A 21,666-nucleotide genomic window follows, 5' to 3' on the forward strand; every position below is an offset into this window, starting at 1 on the left:
CTATCGGCCACCAAACATCAGAAGCAATCTAACTTCTTTATTTCTGCATACCATTGGCAGTGTAGGTGTGGCTTTTTCTTGAGAAAAATACAAATGTTTGCATGTTCTAACAATGTATGTGCATGTAGAAAACTTAGTACTTTTAGATACCATGTGTTATTTTGTTGTTGATTTTTAAGATTTGATATAAACTGTGGGGTTTGTTGAAAAGACAAATTTCTATTAAAAACAGTATTGAACATTGTTGACAGCTCCAGCCCGTGCAGCAGGGCTGGAACGTTCTTTTCTTTGGGTCTTGGGATTCAGTGAAATGTTTGTTTGCCTGATTTTATGTTAGTTGGCCAGACTTTGAATTCTGCAGTTGTTTCTACATTAAACATTTTGTATGAAGCAAAGCTCCTTGAAATAAAAAAGAATGAAATGAAACCGCGTCTGAGTAGCTGAATGCTTTCCCTCTTCGGGATGCTGCTGGATCTGCTAGAGCCTCTGTCCTGAGTCTTTTTCAGTCGAGATGTAAAGTTGGAGGCAACACATAGAAAGTTCTATCCGTCTGTTTGGCATTGTTAAAGCTGCACTGTTATTCATTTGGCCACTTGAGGAGGCAGGAAGAGCGGACAAGTCAAATTGTGACAAAGGAAAAAAAAAAGCTATTTGCTTCTTATAATAAAAAATAATTAGTAAATAATTCAATGATTTAAAACAATTAAAAAAAACATGATTCATGAAAACTGAAAAAAAAATGAGACGTATCATCAAAATAAGCACAGAGTAGCTTCCTTCATATCACCTGGGGTGCACAAAAACAACCTGATTTACAAAGATAAAATGTAAATGTTCACATTCATGTCTTTCGTTTTGGTCGTTTGAATTGCAAAGTGTAACTGAAATGAAAATGAAAACAGTAATGAAGTGATTCTTTCTGGCGATGTTTATTTGGGGTGAATGAAAACAGGACACAACAGGAGAGTACAACATTCACATCCTGCTGAGAAAACCTTCATTTGATCCCATATATACACGTGTGAGCCTGTATATTCACTGCTGGTGTGGCTCCTTTACATTGTGTTAACATTCAATATTTCATTCATATCATGGATTTTGTTTTGAAATTCATAACCGGAACTTACCTGATAAAGTGTTGCCAGCTTGACAGAAGCGGGAAAAGAGGAAAAAAAAAAAAAAAATCACCTTGTGATGGGGGAGGAACCGGGAGGGGGGGGGTCATCACTGAGATGAAACGTGTTGCAGGACAGACTCTCTAATGCTCGTCCCCCTCCGGCCGGTGTGCTGCTGCTCCTGCGGACTGACGGCCATGATGTCAATAATCCGCAGAGTGCACTTGTTGCTGCTTTATGCTGAAATGCTGGGATGTGCTGCGGACTTGATGCCTGTGGATGGACGCTCGTGGACTCTTCAGCGGACAGGTAAGAGAAGTTACACCCTCAACAATGAAGGAAGGATAGACTGATCACACACATGTTTGGTGGGGAGATGAGATGAGCCAAGAGGCGACATCAGCACTCAGCATCTGATGTCAGGTTTGTGTCAGAGCTCCTTCTGTCCAGGGCTGTGTGTGATGTTCACCTGTAGTACCAGCATCCTCCTGTGAGAGCAGCTGTTGCAGTGCCGGATCACCTCTGCTCTAACCTGCCATGAAAGTGGATTTGATTTGTGTCCCTGAGGCAAAAGCCAGTGAAGCAGCAGCTTTGTGTGCAGGAACTGAAGTTTCCTCTCCTCTCTTCTTCTTCTTCTTCTTCTTCTTTCTTCTTGTTTTCTGCACATTGTGACTGTTGAGCTTCATCTCTCCTCATCCAAAGCTCCTGTTTCTGTCCATATGTCGGGGAAAGATTCTTCCTTATAACTTGCTTTCTAACGGTTTCCCCAAAGCTGTCCCCACACGGGGTTCTCCTGGTTTCCCTTTGTTTACATCTCGCTCCAACCTCCTGTTCAGCAGGAGGGAGGATGCTGCTGCAGTGGTTGCTGTCTACTTACTTATCACTAAAAGTGGAGAGCTCGAGTGAGCACGAGCACCATCCTGCTGCCATTTCTGTGCTTAATCTGACGCTGAGCCAGGTCACCTTTCAAAGCTTAGGATTGTTGAGGACAGAAATCCTGGATGCGGCGAGGCTTCTTGGAGCCGACAGCTCAGCCCGCTGTGGCCATAATCATTGTGCAAATGCTGTGTGCTTTTTCTGTGGCTGTTGTAGTCGGTTTGGCTCACTTTGTCTGCAGCTGCACTTCATGGATGTGTTACTTCAGGAGGAAAATGGAAGAAGAATGACAGCTAGTAGATCTGCTTGGTTAGTGTACAGTCCAGTGCTCCACGTGACACTAACACCTACTGATCTCTCCTTCACTGTGGTGCTCCCGGAGGTTTCTCTTTTCCCACTGGGTTTTTTGAGTTTTTCCTTCCCCGTGAAGGAGGGTCATAAAGGGCAGGTGATGCCTCGGACTGATCCATCGGACTGATCCATTGGCCTCATCGACTGCTGGACTCTTTATTAGATTGTTTGTTCGCTTACACTTCTTGTTTATTTCAGTGAACTTTGTAAAGCACTATGAGACACTCTGTTGTGATATTGGGCTATACAAAATAAATTGAATTGAAAAAAATTGAATTGAATTGAACACAGCTGGATATGAGTGCGATATTCCTCCTGCAGCTTATTAAAGAGTGAACAGACATATCTCTCCTGAGGGACTTTCCTCTGTAGATGTGTGGCAGCTCTGTTGCATCTGATGGGATGAACTGCACGCTGGGCAATAAGCTGATCTGTGGACATTGTGTTCTCCTTTCACGGCACATCAAAGCACCTGCCATCCAGCTCACTGACAGCAGGCCAGGGCACCCGTCCAAGTCTGCGCCGAGCGTTGACGAGCAGATAACCAGTAATGAATGCCACTCACTTTTCATAGCTGAGGCAACCGTGGAGGGAGCTGCCAGACGATTGTGTGTTTGGGCAAATGAAAAGTGCTAGATGAAGCCAAGACGAGATGGACTGAGGGTATTTACCTTGGGTTAGACAGAAATGATCGACTGAAGTTGTTAGTTTAAGGATTCAGACTTTACATTATAAAGCCTGAGATGCTACAAGTAACACACTTGCATAATCTTTGACAGTAAATTTAGAAGAACAACTTCTGTCCTGGACATGATGAACACTGGATCGATGTATACGCGGCTCATGAGGGTTTTTCCGTTTGGCCCTATAAATGTTCGGTTTGTCTTAAAACAGTTGAAATATAAGACTTTGAAAATACGTTATTAGAAAGGCTGCACATCCAGAAGTCACAAAAGTGCCGCTAAAGCTACGGCGTCTATGTGCTCAGCATCAAGATGTAGTCACAGGAGCAGACTTTCTAGACTTGAATGATGTGTGAATGGGTGAATGAGGATGTCATGTAAAAGCGCTCTGAGGAGTCAAAATGACTAAAAAGGCATCATACAAAGACATTTACCATTTACTTGCAAAATTATCTTTTAAATTTATAGATGTATAATTCATGGCACAATTCAAACAGGATCAAAAAATGATTTCTCTCTTGCCGTTAGCTAACCCTAACCCTGGGGCAGACAATCACAGGAGTGGGAAACACAAAGGCAGGAAGTCAAGGGACCTGAAACAAGAGGGAAAAGTTTAGCGCCACAATAAAACAGGAAATAAAACACATTAACTAAACTAACTTGGTGGAGCATAACGGTACCCCCCCCCCCTCTTCTATGGCCGGCTCTGGGTGGCCCAGGCTCTTCAGGATTCAGTCTATAGAAGTCCCAGATGAATTGCTGGTCCACAATAAAGCTGTCCGGAATCCATGAATGCTCCTCTGGTCTGTATCCTTTCCAATTCACTAGGAACTGATGACCATGGCCTCTTTTTCGAATTGCCATCAACTGTGACCTCATAATCACCCATCAACCATATGGGGAGGCGGTGGAGGGTCGGAGAGCAGGACCAGTGTGTTCTCAGCAACAGATTTGACTCTGGACACGTGGAAGGTGGGATGGGCACGAAGAGACGACGAAGACGAATGTAGATGAACGGAGACAGGACTTCATCCTGACTGCGTTCCTCTGGAGGGTCTACCTGGCTCCGCCCACTCCTTTTTGCGGCTGCGAATGAGTGCTTGAGCAGATGAGACTGAGATCTCCTTCTGATTCTGGAAACACGGGGGGTTGATACCCATATGCACAATGGAATGGAGATATATCAGTGGCAAGGGGGTTTGGTCAACCCAAATAAGATATTTGCTCCAGAAGGTGGGGTTAACCCCTGGTTGAGCCGCTCTGTTTGTCCGTTGGCCTGGGGATGATATCCTGACGTGAGACTGGAGGTGGCACCAATGAGACTGCAAAGCTCCTTCCAAAACTGGGAAACAAACTGTGGCCCCTGGTGTGACACCACATCACTGGGGAATGATGGAGGAGAACCTCCGCCATCTCCTTGGCAGTACGTAATTTAGACAAGGGGGTAAAGTTTTAGAGAATCGATCCACCACAGTACAGATAGTACAGATGTGAGGGAGGAAGTCGGGTAACAAAATCCATGGATATGTCTGACCAGGGGCGTTGGAGGAATCCAATCCAGTCTGAGAAGAGGTCTTACACCCATTCACACATCATTCATTCTAAGTTGGAGGAGACTATTCTTTTATTGTTTCATACTCATTCACACACTGAAGCTGCCTCAGGAGCAAGTTGGGGTTCAGTGTCTTGCCCAAGGACGCTTCGACATGCAGACTCATAGGGCTGGGGATCGAACCGACAACCTTTCCGATTGATGGACGACCCACTCTACCACTGAGCCACAGCCGCTGGTACAAGCAGGAACATACTCATGGACCTGCTCCTCCATTTCAGGCCACCAGAAGTGTTGCCTCACCACAAACAGGGTGTGCCGTGTTCCAGGGTGACGTGTGTGGGCACAGTTGATGACCTGAGAACACAGAGATTCAGGAACAGTCACTGGGAACAGAAATGTATGGCTCCTCTTTGGGCCACGACATGACTCATATCAGTCAGGTGGCAGGATGCTCTCTGGCTCTTTAGGAACCAGATCAGGGTCAGAGATCCTGGATCAGGCATTGGGCTTTCCATTTTGTGATCCTGGACAAAATGACAGGGTGAAGTTAAACCAATTAAAGGAAAGGGTCCATCTAGCCTGTCTAGAATTGAGTCTTTGTTTTGCAAACATAATCTAGATTCTTATGATCCATCCATATCAAATTGCCCTCCACCTGCTCCAAACTGTCATTGAGGGTCCAGAATAGTGAGTGCAGATGCTGTGGTGAACACTTCTTTCAGGCAGACGAATGCCTGCTCCGCCAGAGGAGTCCAAGAAAATTGTACAGAAGGAGAGGTGAGGTCATGTAATGGAGCAGCAATGGAACAGAAATTTCTAACCAACTTTGTGTGTGTAAAAATTTGCAAATCTAAGGAAGTGCTGAACCTTATTCCTGGAGGTTGGAGTAGGTCAGTTAGCCACAGCACTCACCTTCTCTGGACCCATTTGACTTGGACCTACAATAAACCCTAGCAAGGAGACCTTAGGAACATGGAACTTACACTTTTCTGCTTTAACTTATAACTGGTTCTCTAAAAGTTAAGTGGAACTGGCTTCAGCATTGGTCATTATGCTGTATATTTGTCCCGCCACGTGTTTAATCTGAGTGGTAAGTGATGGCGTAAGTTCTTCCTGAGTGTCTGTCATCTGTTTCACACCCTTATTGATGACAGCTGCTCCTCCAACTGATTCAGGCGTGTACCCTGAAAGCAGATGGCCACCAGGACTTCAGAGTCAGCTGACTTCATATTGAATTTCATGTTACAACCAAAGGCACACACAGATCGACTCAAAAGCTTGACACGAGGCAAAATAGATTTTAAAAGGTGCAGGTTTGATTTTGCACCAAAATACAGACACTATCGAAAAATACTTACTAATAGTTACAAACCTGACTACACTCACAACAAGATACTCGCACTATCACTGACTAAGGCCGCTTAAACACTCAACACTAAGTTACAAGACAATCCAGCACGGGACGGGGGAAAATGTAGACAATATTCACAACAGGGAAGTGGGCACAGGTGGAAACCTTCAGGGTGGGGCAGACAATCACAGGAGCGTGTTAGACCCAAGGGCAGGAAGTCAAGGGATCTGAAAAGAGAGGGAAAAGTTGAAGGCTAGAATAAAACAGGAAATAACAGAAAACACATTAACTAACCTTAAGAAACTTGATGAGTCATAACAGGCAGGACCCCACCTCTACATCGCTACATGTGCCCAGACCATATTCATTAGACCTGTCAATGAGGAGCAGGAAGAAGTGGAAATTGACTGACTGTGTGTCCATCTGCGAGGTTCAGCAGTCCCAGAGCAGCTGACGTTACACAGCATAGCAGCAATACCACTCATCCGTCACATGTACCTGTAAACCATCATCTCAGTAGCATATATAAGAAAGAATAAGAAAAAAGATTATTGTTGGAGGTAAGTTGTAAGTTGTTTGAGAGTAAAACTACAGGGGTTAGCAAGCAATGCTGTTATAGACTGTGCCGCTTTCTCTCTGCTGCAGCCCCCGGCCACTATCTGAGCCAAGTTCTGCCAATAAAGATGGCTTATAAGGACTTGGCTTTTGTTTTGGACATTTGGAAGAACAGGTTTGCCTTCTGACGTGGTCAGAAATCATGAGGTTCAAACTTGTTACCATGCTTTTCTTGACTGCTTTCTTTCTCATTGCCTCTGTGATTAGTTGTTCATCAACGGCCTTTGTCAATGATGCCTTGCCACATCCCTCCATTAGAAACTTTCTTCTGCAATAATGTACCAACAGCAACTTCCAGGCTTGTCATAGAATTCTTCAAGCTGTTTTTAAACCACAGTTTAAACCACAGGCCAACTGGATGTTTTCCCAAGCTCACAATAGAAAAGTCTTAGGAGGCATATGCTATTCATGAGCTGCATGTCTGACCTGAAACTTCTTTTAAGCATGGATGATGACATCAGTATCAGGAGTCTTATCTTACCATTTGCTCCTCATGAGCTATGGGTTGTGTGAAATTAATGGGAACTTTGAATATCCTCTGTAGATCTTATGAAATTCCACAAGTTTTAGCGGCAAAACAGCCGACCCACAGCGACCGGTCGACCTCATCGGGCAGTAATCAGGTGGCACAATTTATGCAGCTCACTTGAGGTGGACAAATGTGCCAACTGTGCAAACTTGTTCTTGCTGCTTTGTTAAGCAAACATCACTCATATGCTGAGAACAAGAATGCAGGTTTGTTCGGATGTGAGTGGGGACGCAGACAGCTGTGTGCTTGCACAAGGACAGCTGACGTGCACATGCTCATATACTGTACCGTCTATAATCCAGGGTCTGTGTAAGCCGACGTGCTCTACAAATGCACACTAGGGAACAAGATGCTGACTTGTGGACAGCAAGACGAAGAGCTCCTTTATATTTGTTGTCTTTGTGTCTTTATAAAGATGAATTATAAACATGTAGATTGCGGCAGATCTCCAGTATTCTTTTTTTTATTATTGATGAAATAATGTGACAAAAACAAAACAGCTACGTAGCAGAAAAGTAAGAAACACAATGGACAGGGATACAGAAAAAAACACAAAGCAGTTGCAGTGTATATTTAATGATAAAGATAAGATTAGGTTAGATTGGATGAGGGTATATGTGGGAAAAGTGTGTGTGCATGTGTTGAATGTGAAATCTGTGTGTAATGATCCTGGAGAGGTAATGTGTGTATGTAGCGGCGAGAGATGTGATGTCTTTTTTCTAAAAGTCAGGCATGCCCAGGCCCAGTGGGGGGCACTGCCCACATCTCATGGACCACTCCCAGACAGTTATGGAGGGAGTCTGTCCATTGAATAACATTCTTCATTTCTTCACGTCTATTTGTTGCCCCTAAAGAAGTGGGAGGGATGGAAGAATGCAGGGTGTTGGGGAAGGGGGGCAGCCGGGTAGCCACCACCCAATCACCCTCCAGACGGCCCAGCCCGGTATTATCTCAAAGAAGCGACGCCAATAATTACACTTGTGGGGATAAAAGTGATAACAATCTTCTACACCAGTATTTATGTGTGGAATCAATCAATCAATCAATCAATCTTTATTTATATAGCGCTAATTCATAAAGAGCAGGTCTAGACCAAACTCTTTAATTAGAGAGAGACCCAACGATTCAGGAATTCAACATTAAGGATTCAAGAGTCCCCACATGAGCAGCATCACATATTAGATTAGGAAACAGTGGCAGGAAGAACTCCCCTTTAACAGGAAGAAACCTGGAACAGAACCAGGCTCAGGGGGGGGCAGCTACAGTACTGACCGTAGGAATATGAATAGTTAGCAATATGGTAACATTGAAAAACATGACAATAGTTAATATCTGAATAATAATAACACGACTCATATCAGTAAAAAGTGGCGGCGGCTGACAATCCACAACAGTGATTCATGAAGCCAGAGAACCACAGCAGGAGAACCAGGACCATGATCCATAGGAACCAGAGAGCCACAGCAGGAGAACCAGGACCAGGATCCACAGGAACCAGAGAACCACAGCAGGGGAACCAGGACCATGATCCATAGGAACCAGAGAGCCACAGCAGGGGAACCAGGACCATGATCCATAGGAACCAGAGAGCCACAGCAGGAGAACCAGGACCAGGATCCACAGGAACCAGAGAGCCACAGCAGGAGAACCAGGACCAGGATCCACAGGAACCAGAGAACCACAGCAGGAGAACCAGGACCATGATCCACAGGAACCAGAGAACCACAGCAGGAGAACCAGGACCATGATCCACAGGAACCAGAGAGCCACAGCAGGAGAACCAGGACCAGGATCCACAGGAACCAGAGAACCACAGCCAGGAGAACCAGGACCAGGATCCACAGGAACCAGAGAGATAAGAAAAGCACAGAAAGGCTCCAGGGAAGATACCAAGTTAGTAACAGACATTAAAGAGACATGAAGCATCAGGATGGAGAGGAAGAGGAGGAGGAGAAGAGAAGAGGAGAGTTTGTGTATATATAAGTGCGTTTAGGGTGTGTGCGTGTGTGTGTGTGTGTGTGTGTGTGTGTGTGTGTCAGTTTGAAGTTACTGTAAGTTGAATACCCCTGGGCCCTGGCCAAACAGTACATTGTAAGTGACAACAAACCATCAAGAGAATAACCTGTTTAATTAGCAATGAATCCATGAGTTAGTGCAACTGTGCGGTGCGGAAAGCTGTCAGTGTGTGAAGGTGTGAAGGTGTGCGGCATTAGCCCAGCCCCAACATGGACAAGAATGGAAGCCATCTTTCCCTAAAGGCTGTCATCTTATTGTTATTTTGTTGAGGGAGAGATGGTGAAGTCAGTATTCCAGCTGGCTGCTCGGACAGTCAGGGAATTATCTGATTTTAATATAAATCTGCAGAGTTTAGAGAGCAGTTTATCTAAGTTTGTCAGTTGAGTTATATACTCATTTCAGAAGGTTTGAGCGTTAAAGGTTATGCGTTATGTTATGGATTTAGAATATTCGAAGAACTTGTGTTTCCCAAGTCCGTGCTTCTGTGTAAGATCTGCGACAAACTACAAACTGCAAACTTCTGACCAAGTTCAGCAGTTCTGAAAACAAGAGGATATCGTGTCTTTGCCGCAAGGACACCTTGTATATATTAAACATGAATGATGTGTATTTAGTGAAGTACTTTGAAACCTGAACTGGGAGCAGCGGGAGGGCTTCATGCTGCCTGCTAGCTGCCATGTCATTGTGGACTTGATCTTTATGACTGATCGCTCTCCTGATGCTTTGCACTGTCCGTTGTTGTGGATGTTTGGCTCTTAACCGCTTGTAGCCAGCGGGGGAGTCCTGGTTCCTCACTTTGTTGGCAGAGTAAAGCACATCTTAACACAATGATCTAAAAGGGCCTTTTCTGTGGTGAAGAGATGTCATCATCATCATCAGCTGCCTTTAAAAAGATTATTCGAGTGTCTGTATTCAGGAAATGGGTAGGATAGATATCTAAGAAAGATTATCCTGGTCTATTTTGGTGGCTTACTCACTTTAAAATGCTCATTTGCAAAGGTTTTATCGAAGCTGTTGTCCAACTAATTCTGGACCCCAGAACTTCAAAAGCACAAAAGGCCCAGTTGATTATTCATTTGATTACTTGCAGATTTCTTCTGGAATTTGGCACTAAAGTTTCAACTGAGTCCTGCTTCATGATGTGATCGCTGATCGCTGTTTTGTAAAACCTTAATCGTTTTATGTTAAATATTTTGCACGCAAAGACCATATTCCTTAATAGGGTTAGGTGTCGTCCACCAAACTAACATATGCCAGTGATACATGGCGATGGACAGTGATATTGATAGCAAGTCCAGTGGTGAGAAGTTGGAGGGAGCTGGGGTACAACAGCCTGGATTGATTTGCCTCAGGTCATGGTAAAGATCATTCAAAAAATGGGTTGTTAGATGTTATAAACTAAATAATCTTTTGTTCATTGTAGGTTTTATTAAAGGTTAGCAACCCAGAGCGGTAATACCAGGATTCAGCAACTGCTTTAAAGTATCATAAGTTAACAGGGGTCTTCTTCTGGGCAGTGGGGAGGGTCCGTTAACCCCTTTCTTGTTAGTCATATGAGAACCCTTCAGAATTCATGTGTGGAGCTCCTTGTATTCCTCGCAGACAGGAATGTGCTTCTTCCTACTGTAGGTTACCTGTGATCCCATCAGTCATTAGAGAGCGTGACCAGACTGACCCTGTCACTCACACTGACGCCAGGCACTGCACTGTACGCTGCTGCACAGTCACACTGAGCCCAATAAAGGCTGCCGCTCTTTTTCTGGAGGTTGGAAGTCTGGCTGCCCTGTTCTTAAAATTTCAAGTCATGACAAACGTGAACCATTTTGATAAAGCAGTTTTGTCCTGCCATTCATTTCCACCTTTTCAAAGAACCTGTGGATTCTTCTCATCATCCCTCAGCATCGCACGGTCCTTTTGTTCTCGCTCATTCCAAACCCGGCTCCTAACTCTCTTAGCTTTTGTGCTACTGTGTTGGTGCAGCATCTTAGCTGAGTCTTTCGCTGCTTCACGACTCGTTTTTTTTCGGCTCACTTTCACCGTGCTACAGGTTCACTGGCAGAACGATTCACGCACTCGCATGCATTAACCCCAAGCAGCAAAACAAAGGACAGAGGAGCTTGGATGCTACGCACAACACACAGAATGAATGCAAGAGAATGGCACAGCCCGCCATTACTCCACAGTATCTCCTCATAGAAAATAGGTGTTTGATGCTGTATTTTGTTTTTATAGAGAATCTTTAAAGCAACATGCTGACACCAGGGACCAGATTCACACAGCTCTCTTTGGCTCTGTGTTGATTTAAAAGAGAAATTTTACACAAAGACAGGAATATACATCTTTAAATCTGTTTGTGTGCATGGTCAGTTTTAGAGATTATTCTAATATTTAAGTCACTGTGGAGCTGAGGGCGCATGCACAAACCTCAATTCCACTCCCACAGTCATACGTAAATGAATGTAGGCACACCCTATATCCACAGTTTGCATATCAGGACTTCTGTCTGCTCCACCACTTTTTCCAGTTGTTAATCAAAAGAACAGCAAAGGATGAAAGTAGTTTTGCCAGATTTCTGGAGAGAAATACATGGAGCTTTACAGGACATTTTCAGATCTCGTGTAACTTTGGAGAGCAGGACCATTTTCTTTGGACTTGTGCCCCCGGGAGTGGCCGAAAAAGAGACTAATATTTACTAAGTGTACAATTGGTTGCTGGTTAAAAAAAAAGGCTTTGACAAAGAAATGGCTGCCACGGGAGATTTAAACTTTAAATGCATGGATGGACATCACAATGGACATTTACAAAATGGAGAAGATAACAGCTCACATTAACCATAAACTGGAACTATTTCTGTCACGCTGGGAACATTGGGTTAATTATGTTACTTCCCGTAGAGTGGATCTTGTATTTTCAAGTCTTTAATTATGTTGTGAGGAAAAGATCACTCCCTTATGGTTCAAATTTCAGTGTCATTGCTTTTGTGTTTTTGATATTTTGTAAAACATCTAAAAATGGGACATCTCAGGCAAACACATATACTCTGCAAGTATGTTTTATGTAAATATATTTGATGCTGTGTGTCAATTTCTAAAGATGATAGAAAAAAAAAGAAAGTGGTGTCGATTGTTCCACGTCAGCAAGGTTCTAATAATGCCGGAGCAGCTGACATTGTGTATGACCATTACACATGGGTATGGCTGTGAATCACATACATATCATTAACTGGTCACATGTATCTGAAAACCCTCTTCACCGGTGACATCTCAGTCACCATCATATTTATTTGCAGCACTAAACAGACTCTGCAAAGTGCTTCACTGTGTAGATTGCAAAGAAAGACAATAGTTCTCTTAGATCGTACATCCCCACTTCATCATTTCACACATAGCTGTATGTACATGGTTTGAAGTACGTACGCATATTCTCACAGCACGTTCATCTTTTGTATATGTGTGTGAAGAATGGTGTATTCGTGGTTTGTGTGTGTGTACGTTGTTAATACATCTGACCATAAATATGCTGGTGATTTAGAATGCTAAACAGACTCTTGTTTTAGAATAGTATGTAGCATGTTTGTAACTGGAAAGTGATGTAGCGTTATATCTGATGTCTCAGGCTAATAGTGTTAATAATAATAACAATAATAGGTGTTGGGTTACTGTACCATTGGGTCACCCCTTCATGTCTCAATATTATTCTTCTGGGAGAGGAAATGAGGAAATATAATCTTACTGAAGGCACAGAATGTGGAGAATTTGGAAGTGAAAGCTGCTGTACCTGTGCCTGGGCCATTAGGTTGGAGGGCATTAACGTGGATGGATTTGAGAGGTAGAGCCTGTTTACATGTCAATGCAATTTGACACATTTGGATTACATTTATGTCCACAAATTTCCATGTACTCCTTTCACATTAAATAAGGTTTTGATTTATAGACATGTCTAGTAACACAACATTTGCCCGAACCTCAGCATTCGCGATTCTTGGATAAAAGTTGATTGGTCAGCCGTCATGCTCCTTTAACCCTTGTATGGTGTTCGGGTTTGTGGACCGGATTTCATTCCTTTTCGTGTTCTTTATCAAAAGAAAAATTATACGATGAATCATTTTTTCAAACTTTTCAAAAGACCAATGAGTCTGGAAAGTGAGCCAGTGAGTTTGGAAAGATAATGAATCGTATCATTTTGCTCTTGAGGGTTAATCTTCAGGTAGATCATTGACCTGATCATTGATTAACGCAGTGGCTGGACATTGCTTATTTGGACTATTATGTTGGATGGAATCATTAGAAAGCATCAGGCTAAGAGTTGTCTGTAAGTATATGTTAATCTAGACCAGGTTGAAATGTAGCTGGTGACAACAGTCTGCTGCTGATATACTCTTTGACTACTCCAGCAGCCTCCTACTTGAACTAGCTATGCATCAGTAGTAACTGTCACCAGCATCATTTAGCTGTTCATGGATCTTCCTGCGTGCTTTAACTCTTCGTGTGAAGGGTTTTGACAACAAAACTGGCTAATTAGTTTCTCATCATATGTGAAAAGGCGACTCGTTCACTCCAAAGGGAACGTAGCCTCGGCACTGGATGACTTGATGCCAGTCTTGGAAGTTACAGCTAGATCTTTGCTTAAAGTTTGAAAGCCAAGTGGCACTAACATCAGGTAGCTGTGTTTGGAGGAAGAGCTTCCATCATGTAATCTTTCCATATCTTTGTTCTATTCGCCGGGCTGTGGTTCTCTGGCTTCCATGGACTGCTATGCGGCTCGTCTGCTGCTGCTAATTTTTATTTTTTATAATTCTGTCTCAGGTTTCCTCATATTAAGGGAGGGGAGAGTTAAGGTATACCTCCGTGTGTTCACTCATCTACCAACACACACACACAAAGTGCATTGTAGTGTTGCTTTCCGGCTACTCCGGACTCACTGTAGTCATGAAACTGTCAGTGATTGGCTGGACTCCTGAAACAGAGCAAACGTACCTCTCATCCTCTCTCAGCACATGGAGTCAAGATGTTTTTCTCTCCTGCCACCTGCACACATCAAGTCAGTCTGTCTGCTTTGAAAAATATTACCTTTCCATCTGTATTTTTGCAGCCTCCTCTCTGATAGCGTACAGTAATTGGAATTCTCAACCACTTTCATGACTTAGGAATGCGGCTCATGGTTCAAGGCAGACCTTTCATTGCATTATCAGAGCCCAGTCATGTGTGACTGCGGTCACAGTGGCGGAGAAGGGATGAGAAGGACAACTGCACTGAGTGATGAACTTGGTGTACAGGCAGACAAGTGACAAGCAGGTCTGTCACCGCACATACTCAACATGGACTCATGTGACGACAGATTTCTGAATCTTCCTCATGTGAAAATGTCTTAACTATTGACTGCTGGGTTCCGTGACTATTTGTGGTATCTCTAAAGTCCTGTTCTCTCTGTGGGCTTGTCGGGTTGCATTAACACTTGTATGTAAACTGTAATGTGATTTAAATATGGAAGACAGATACTGCATTCAGTCTGCATTCATGTCTGAATACTAAAGGAGAGACCTCTTGTGCTCATTTCCAGATATGTGTTTTTATTCTGGGACTCACTGGTTATTTATGCAGCCCCTCAGGTCACCCTCAGTCAGAAATAATCCATTCTAGCTCCTGTTTCCTCCAGAAAGCCCAGTCTGCTCTGATGGTCAACTCCCATCACCCCCCACTCGCTTCCACATCAGCTCTGCCTGTGTTTCCGAAGCAACTGTGAATATCACCACAATAACCAATTCTAAGCCAAAAATCTGATCTGAAATTGGGAAAAAAAATCAACGGCATCTGCAATAACCGATTCAGGCTTTCCACGACGTGTTCCTCAGGTAAATATTGCTAACTTAGTTTATATCGCCCTGTCACATAATGCTAGTTTTGTAGTTTGCTGAAACTCTTTAGACATACAGTACATGTATGACTCTACTGTTACATTTGTTAGAAAGCCAGGGAAGTCGACAGTATTTTTATGTGGTAGCATGTGTATGTAGCATAGTACATCACCAAGATGTGGGGGTGCGAAGTACAATATGAAACAACAGATGATGTGAAGCATTAGTTAGGTCAGTATTTCTTGTAAAACGATGCTGAATATGAACCCACTAATAATCACTGGAATGATACAGGGAGTATTTTAGCCGTAGGCGCCTGCGCAATGGAGCAAGAGGAGCAGCTGCACCCCCACTATTACACCTGGGGGAGCAAATGTGTGTTTTTGTATCCCCACTTTTTGATCATACAGCTTTGCTATTTTTAAACATGAGCTGGTTTGGATCCGAATCTTTAGTTAGTTCCATCTGGCCATGTCACATGTAGTGTGTGAGTTAGACAGTCACGTTCTTGGCCTTACCTACGCCGTTCTTCTATATGAACTACAGTTTCCAAAGAATCAGGTCCAGGCATCCGGAGTCACCCTTTCACACATGTAGCACACAACCACACAGTCTATGCACACAACAGGAGAGTGTCTGTCACACTGTCATCACCTGCTGAAATCGTCTGTATGGTTTAGCCGAGGGCTGCGGGATGCAGGACAGAACGTCACAGTACACTGCGGTTGTAATTCAGCGTTTTGAAGCATTCGCCAGAAACAATTGGCTTTTATTTTACAAGAAATCACAGGAAGTCCTCTCTCCTATTAGTACTAGCTTCACAGCACAGTGTTCAGGCCCAGCAGGGACTACACCACTGCGGTCGAAACAAAGCCGCATAAGATACACAAACAAATTCTTGTACTTTGTATTGTACTATTCAAAATATGCCCAGATGAGTTTATTAGTTCTGCATTTCTCTTGACAAACTATGAAATACATGCATTATTTACACTCAGAGAGAACATATTATTGGTCAGTCAGTGCTGAAACTAGTTCAGCACCCACTGAAAAAGGCACATTTTAATTGTATAGTATAAACTGAGCTTTATACTGAAAAAGCAGCTATATTGGTCCCTGACACGGGGACAGTGGCTACAGTCATGTGTGGAGGTTGGACAGAGGGAGAGAGAGAGAGAGAGAGAGAGAGAGACAACACAAACAGCAACCAATATACTAACCGCTATAGCACTAACAATAGGAATGTGACTAATAAATCAGCATCATGGTAGCATTGGAAAAACTAAAGGTCTTTGAGTCTATTTTCAGCAGTGGGGGTTAGAATGCTGCAGATGTTCTCTCAATCCAACAGAAATGTATCATCAGTTTTTCCCTTCACCCATCCGCTGGACTGAATGATAAGGAATTCTTTGAACCCTCTCTGCTGGCTGAATCTTTCCCGTGTTTGCTTCGTATTTTATGTTGCTTCAGTAACACGTTGTGGCGGTGTTCATGGTCAGAAGTGGCTTTGAAGCAGAGCAATCGCGTCAACATACTGAGACACCGGCGTGTCCGACGGAGCTGTTCTCTCCGTATCTTCAATGCGATGAATGAAACATAACGTTTTGACGCTGCACTCTTTGTGATGCAGCTACACGCGGTTAGTGCTGCTGACTCACTTGCTGTCGGACTGTGAGGTTCCTCAGTGGTGGCTCTGCATGTGTTTCCCTTTTTCATGGCTTTTAAAGCACTACTGAGTGAAAAATGACAAAAAGAAAAGACTTCATCACCCCCCCCCCCTACTGTGGGTATTGGATTTCACTGCCATACCATGGTAAATGACTGCATCAGCATCTAACAAAGTTCAAGGGTTGGGTCAAGAGTCAGGAGTTGAGCTCATGGTGAGGCTCTGGTGGTTCTGCATACAACCGAAAACACATTCATATTTTACGCATCTAAACATTTACAATCTCCATAATATCAATTTCGGTTATTTTTCCCAATACATAGAATGCTGTCACTGACTCTCTCCCATCCCATGCTCGATTGGAGCTGGTTCAAAATGCAGCAGAGAGACTCCTCACTGGTACCAAGTATAGAGACCACATCTCCCAGTTACTGGCCTCTCTTACTAACCCAGGTTACTAATGAAATACACAATTATTTTCAAGATTCTTGTTTTTAAAGCATTGCATAGCTGCATAGCTGCATAGCATGTGCCATATTCCACAATCAGAGCCCTCAGATCCTTTGATCACTTACTCCTCACCATTCACCCCCATGTAATTCCTTCCCAGGCTATAGGACGGTTTGACCCTGACCATCAGATCCTCCCCATCTGTTGCCACTTTTAAATCACAGCTAAAGATGGTTATATATATTGCGTGACAACAGACATCTTGTGTTTCATATTATGCTCTATCCTCTATTTCATTGTGTCACAAGTGGAAGGGAGGAGTGAGGGTGGGAGGAAGCACCGCTTCACTTTGAGTGATGATGTCCTTAGCTGTTAGCTTGCCAACCCCTGGTAATGAGCCATAGAGCCAATTGTTTTTAGTTTTATCCTGCAATAACTTCTTCCTCCGCTCAGTAAATCCAGCAGCAAACTGCCAGGCTCCCAGGCTGTTCGTCCCCAGTACGACTGCAGCAAACAGGCTGCATGATGGATGTAACTCCGGCGTCCCTGGAGCTTCGCTAAACTTGTTTAGTAGTTGCAAGAGGCATCACTTGGTTTTGTTTTGGTTTGCCAAGTTTTGTATTAAGTCTCAAACAGAAAGTTTCATCAACAGTGCTGTATTTTTGTGAAGTTTAGACATACAGACTGAGCAAAAGTCTTAGACAGGTGTGAAGAAATGCCGTAAAGTAATAATGCTTTCAATAACATAGAATTTTAGGTTTTCTTTTGACATATGTATATATAATATATATAGTACAAAATGCAAAGTCTAAATCTATCCATATTTGGTGATATTTTTGACCTCCCTTTGCCCTCAAAACAGCACAAATTTTTCTAAGAACACTTGCACACAGTTTTTGAAACACATGTCACAGGTCATACACCACAGCAACAAGACATAAGGTAGTTATACTGCATCAGCAAGGTCTCTCCCAGACGAGCATTTCAAAGATGTGCTGTTCAGGCTCTTTTGAAGAAAAGGGTTAGGGTTAAAAATCTGAAGATTCAGTAGAGCAATTAGCTCAGAACCAGCAGAGACTAGTGGTCTTCAATGCTGAAAAATATGGGCAGATACTTCTCCATCATCAGTACCATCAGGGAGGCGTCTGATTGGCTCCACATTTATTCTGCAGCAGGACAACGATCCCCAAACACACAGCCAATGTCATTAGGAACTGTGTTCAGCGTAAAGAAGAACAAGGAGTCCTGGAAGTGATGGTGTGGCCCCCCCACAGAGCCCTGATCTCACATGAAGCGACAGAAGGATCTGAGGCAGCCGACATCCACAGAAGATCTGTGGTTAGTTCTCCAACATGTTTGGAACAACCTTCCTGCTGAGTTCCTTCAAAACCTGTGTGTAAGTGTACTTAGAAGAACTGATGCTGATTTGAAGGGATGGTCACACCTAATATTGATTTCATTTAGATTTTTCTTCTGTTTGCTCGCTTTGCATTTTGTGAATCAAAAAAAATAAACAATGAAATTCTATATTTTTGAAAGCATTCTTACTTTACAGCATTCCTTCACACCTGCCTAAAACTTCTGCGAGTCAAAAAATTGTACGCTGTTCTGGTTTGTCTTCTTGTTCTTGTTCTTTTTCATACCGTTCTCCCTCCTCTTCTTCAAATGTAAACGCTGACCTTGCGGTACTACATGAAATTTCAGACGATCAACAAAGTTACTCCTATTCATCCTAAGGGGGCACCTGGCCATGGCTCAGAGGTAGAGTGGGCCATAGGTGGTTCAATTCCTGGCTCTTTTCTTCCTCTTCGACGAAGTATCCTCGGACAAGATTACCGACAAGATGCTGTTATTGTATGAATTTTGTGTGAATGTATGTTTAAAGTGCTTTGAACAGTTGAACAGATAAGAAAGGTGCTATAAAAGTACAGTCCATTCACCGTTTACCATGTTTGCACCAAATTGTCCATCGAACAGTTGTGGAGACATTTCACTAAAGACTAACTGTCAACTGCCATCGCCACCCCTACAACTGCACTGCTGGCTTGTTAAAAGAGCACAGCATGTCAAACTACGTGCAGCATGTATGATAGTTAGCACTGTGCTGGTGTGCAGTGAAAGCTGCACAGGTGATGTGTGAGGTTAAAAAGGTTTTTTTGTCATTTGTTTTATACGCACATCAGGTGCAGAATTAGTTGGCAGACATCAAAACAGTCATTTTCACACACTGAAAGCTCCTGCTGCCCCCTCCACAAATGACAAGTAAGTGATGTTCAGAGCACCGTCAGACACTCATTAGCTAGTGGTGGCACACACAGGACCACTTTCATGAATGTTCACTTCTGGATTATTCGCATTGATATACATTCCAATCTGGAACATATTTTTTCATGTACATGTTCATTCATATAGAAATTGAAATGTGTTCTTTTCACAGGCGTTACTAATAACATTAACATTTGTTCTGTTCTATTCAAGTTTCCCAGAAAGTCATTACAGTCCCTCAACATTTACACTGTAGAAATGTCTTTAGTGCAGTAGAACCAGAAATACTGTGTCTGGACCCCTGAAAAATATTTCAATAAGGAGAGACTTCATTTGTGAGTGATAAATAACTTTTGTATCTAATGTGCAATACAAGTTTAGAAATGTGAAAAGTCTTTGGCTTTTAGACTCCATTGTACCATCATCATTTATGAGGGGCAGTGATGCCATGAGTAAGGCGCAAAATGGGGATGGTTTAACTGAAAGAGTGAATGTCCATAGTCAGCTGATTAGAGAAAGAGAGAGAGAATCAATAAATCTAACATCCCCATACTCATGAAGCTTCAGCTCTTTAGCTCATTAGAGTTTCAGCTTAATTTGCCAGATCCCACTTTGCAGTGTTGTTTTTTCTCAACAGAAAAAGTGGATTTGTTGCAGCGCTTCTCCCAGACGGTGCTAAATACCTCCAACGTGTCCCTATTTGTGGACAGTCTGAGGTGTCCAACTCTCCAAATTGGGCTTTATGACAGTCTCATGATGGCCACACAGCAAGCATTTGGACCAAGGTATTGTGGTTTTTTTCTTTCTTTCTTTGTCTTTGCTAACGAGTTTTCGATTAAAAAGCTCGGCTTCTGTGTGTGTGTGTGTGTGTGTGTGTGTGTGTGTGTGTGTGTGTGTGTGTGTGTGTGTGTGTGTGTGTGTGTGTGTGTGTGTGTGTGTGTGTGTGTGTGTGTGTGTGTGTGTGTGTGTGTGTGACGATGATGATGAGAATCTACAATTTAAAAGAAATAGATGAACATTTGGGAAATAGGATTATTTGCTTTCTTTCTGGGGATGAGATGAAAGATGGGTATCTTCATTAGCATCACTCTCATGTTTAGTGAGTATAGAGCTGGAATCAGGATGTGGTTAGCCTAGCTTAGCATAAAGACTGCAGGCAGGGGGAAGCAGCTAGCCTGGCTATGCCCAAAGTTACATCTAGATATATGTATGTACAGTATGCCTTTGTGTTTACAGGCACGCATGTCACCAGGGCGTTTCGTAGTGTTTGTGAGCTTGTGTCCCACTCCTGCAGGTTTTCTGATGAGTTCAGCATGCTGATGGAGCTGCGCAGCTTTCAGAAGGAGGAGAGCAGTGTGTTGACTCTCTTGAACTCCCAGCATCACATCCACCTGCAGCTCTGCCTCGGCCCACATTCGCTCACCTTCATCTCCACTCAACATAGAGAATACGAGTACGTCTGATCCTCTGTTGCACCATGATTAACCACAGCATGTACACTCTGCGTGAGAAAATGTAGCCAAACAGCTAAAAACTTTACCCTGAATGCACACTGAGATGAGCTAATATAGTCTAGAAGACAGCTTTAACGTAATGCAAAATTCTGGTGCCACGGCAGTGTCATCTTATAGCCACTTTCCCAGATCGCAGCAACTACTGTGGTTAGAGTAAAGTGATCGCAACAGTAGTAAATCATGACCAAAACTGCAAAGATAAGACCCACATTGTTGAAAATGTACGATCAACACTAACTCCCTGTAAGTACTGTAGTTCACCTGTTTCCTGAGTGTCTGCCGTCTCTCTCTTCATCTGTCCTCCCTCAATCAAACAGGTTCTCAGTGGGGTCTCTGCGTGATGGCCAGTGGCACCAGGTATCACTAGGCGTCTCCCCACTCTGGCTGGAGGTTTACGTGGACTGTGCACTAGTGGAGAGGGTGAACTGGGCCTATCCTTGGCAGGGCATCTCCACTGATGGCCTGCTGGTTATCGGAGGCAGCATGGAGGGCTTTGAGACGCCCTTTGAAGTAAGAAAACCAATATCTGCTCAGTGTACCACATCTTTTAGTGTTTGCTCTGTGCTAATTGATGGTTGTGCAGAAGGCTGGATTAATCACGCAGACCTCCCCCTGCCTGATTGTATTCTCTGTTTTCCTCTCACTTGTCACTTTAGTGTGAGTGAGTCACTTGTAGGTGATTCATATGCAGGAAGGATCAAAGTCACTTTTGACAGGATACACACTGGCTGTTGCATGGACTGTGGTATAGTCAAATGAGTCACTTGCAGTAGTGTGAGAAGTATTTAAAACTTGTACCTCAGTAAAACTACAGTGTCATATCACC

At 43.3% G+C, this 21,666-nt stretch overlaps 1 protein-coding gene across 1 annotated transcript in view; it reads left to right on the plus strand.

The window, feature by feature from the left end:
• The first annotated feature begins 10,354 nt into the window (after positions 1-10,354).
• Positions 10,355-21,666, plus strand: part of LOC139203661 (collagen alpha-1(I) chain) — a 58,530-nt gene continuing 47,218 nt past the window's right edge. Inside the window, exons 1-4 of the mRNA XM_070833488.1 lie at positions 10,355-10,391; positions 19,964-20,111; positions 20,621-20,779; positions 21,158-21,350. Of these exons, the coding sequence (XP_070689589.1) occupies positions 10,355-10,391; positions 19,964-20,111; positions 20,621-20,779; positions 21,158-21,350 (537 nt within the window). The remainder of the gene's footprint in view (positions 10,392-19,963; positions 20,112-20,620; positions 20,780-21,157; positions 21,351-21,666) is intronic.

This window comes from Pempheris klunzingeri, chromosome 7 (assembly GCF_042242105.1).
Source record: "Pempheris klunzingeri isolate RE-2024b chromosome 7, fPemKlu1.hap1, whole genome shotgun sequence".
NCBI lineage: Eukaryota > Metazoa > Chordata > Actinopteri > Acropomatiformes > Pempheridae > Pempheris > Pempheris klunzingeri.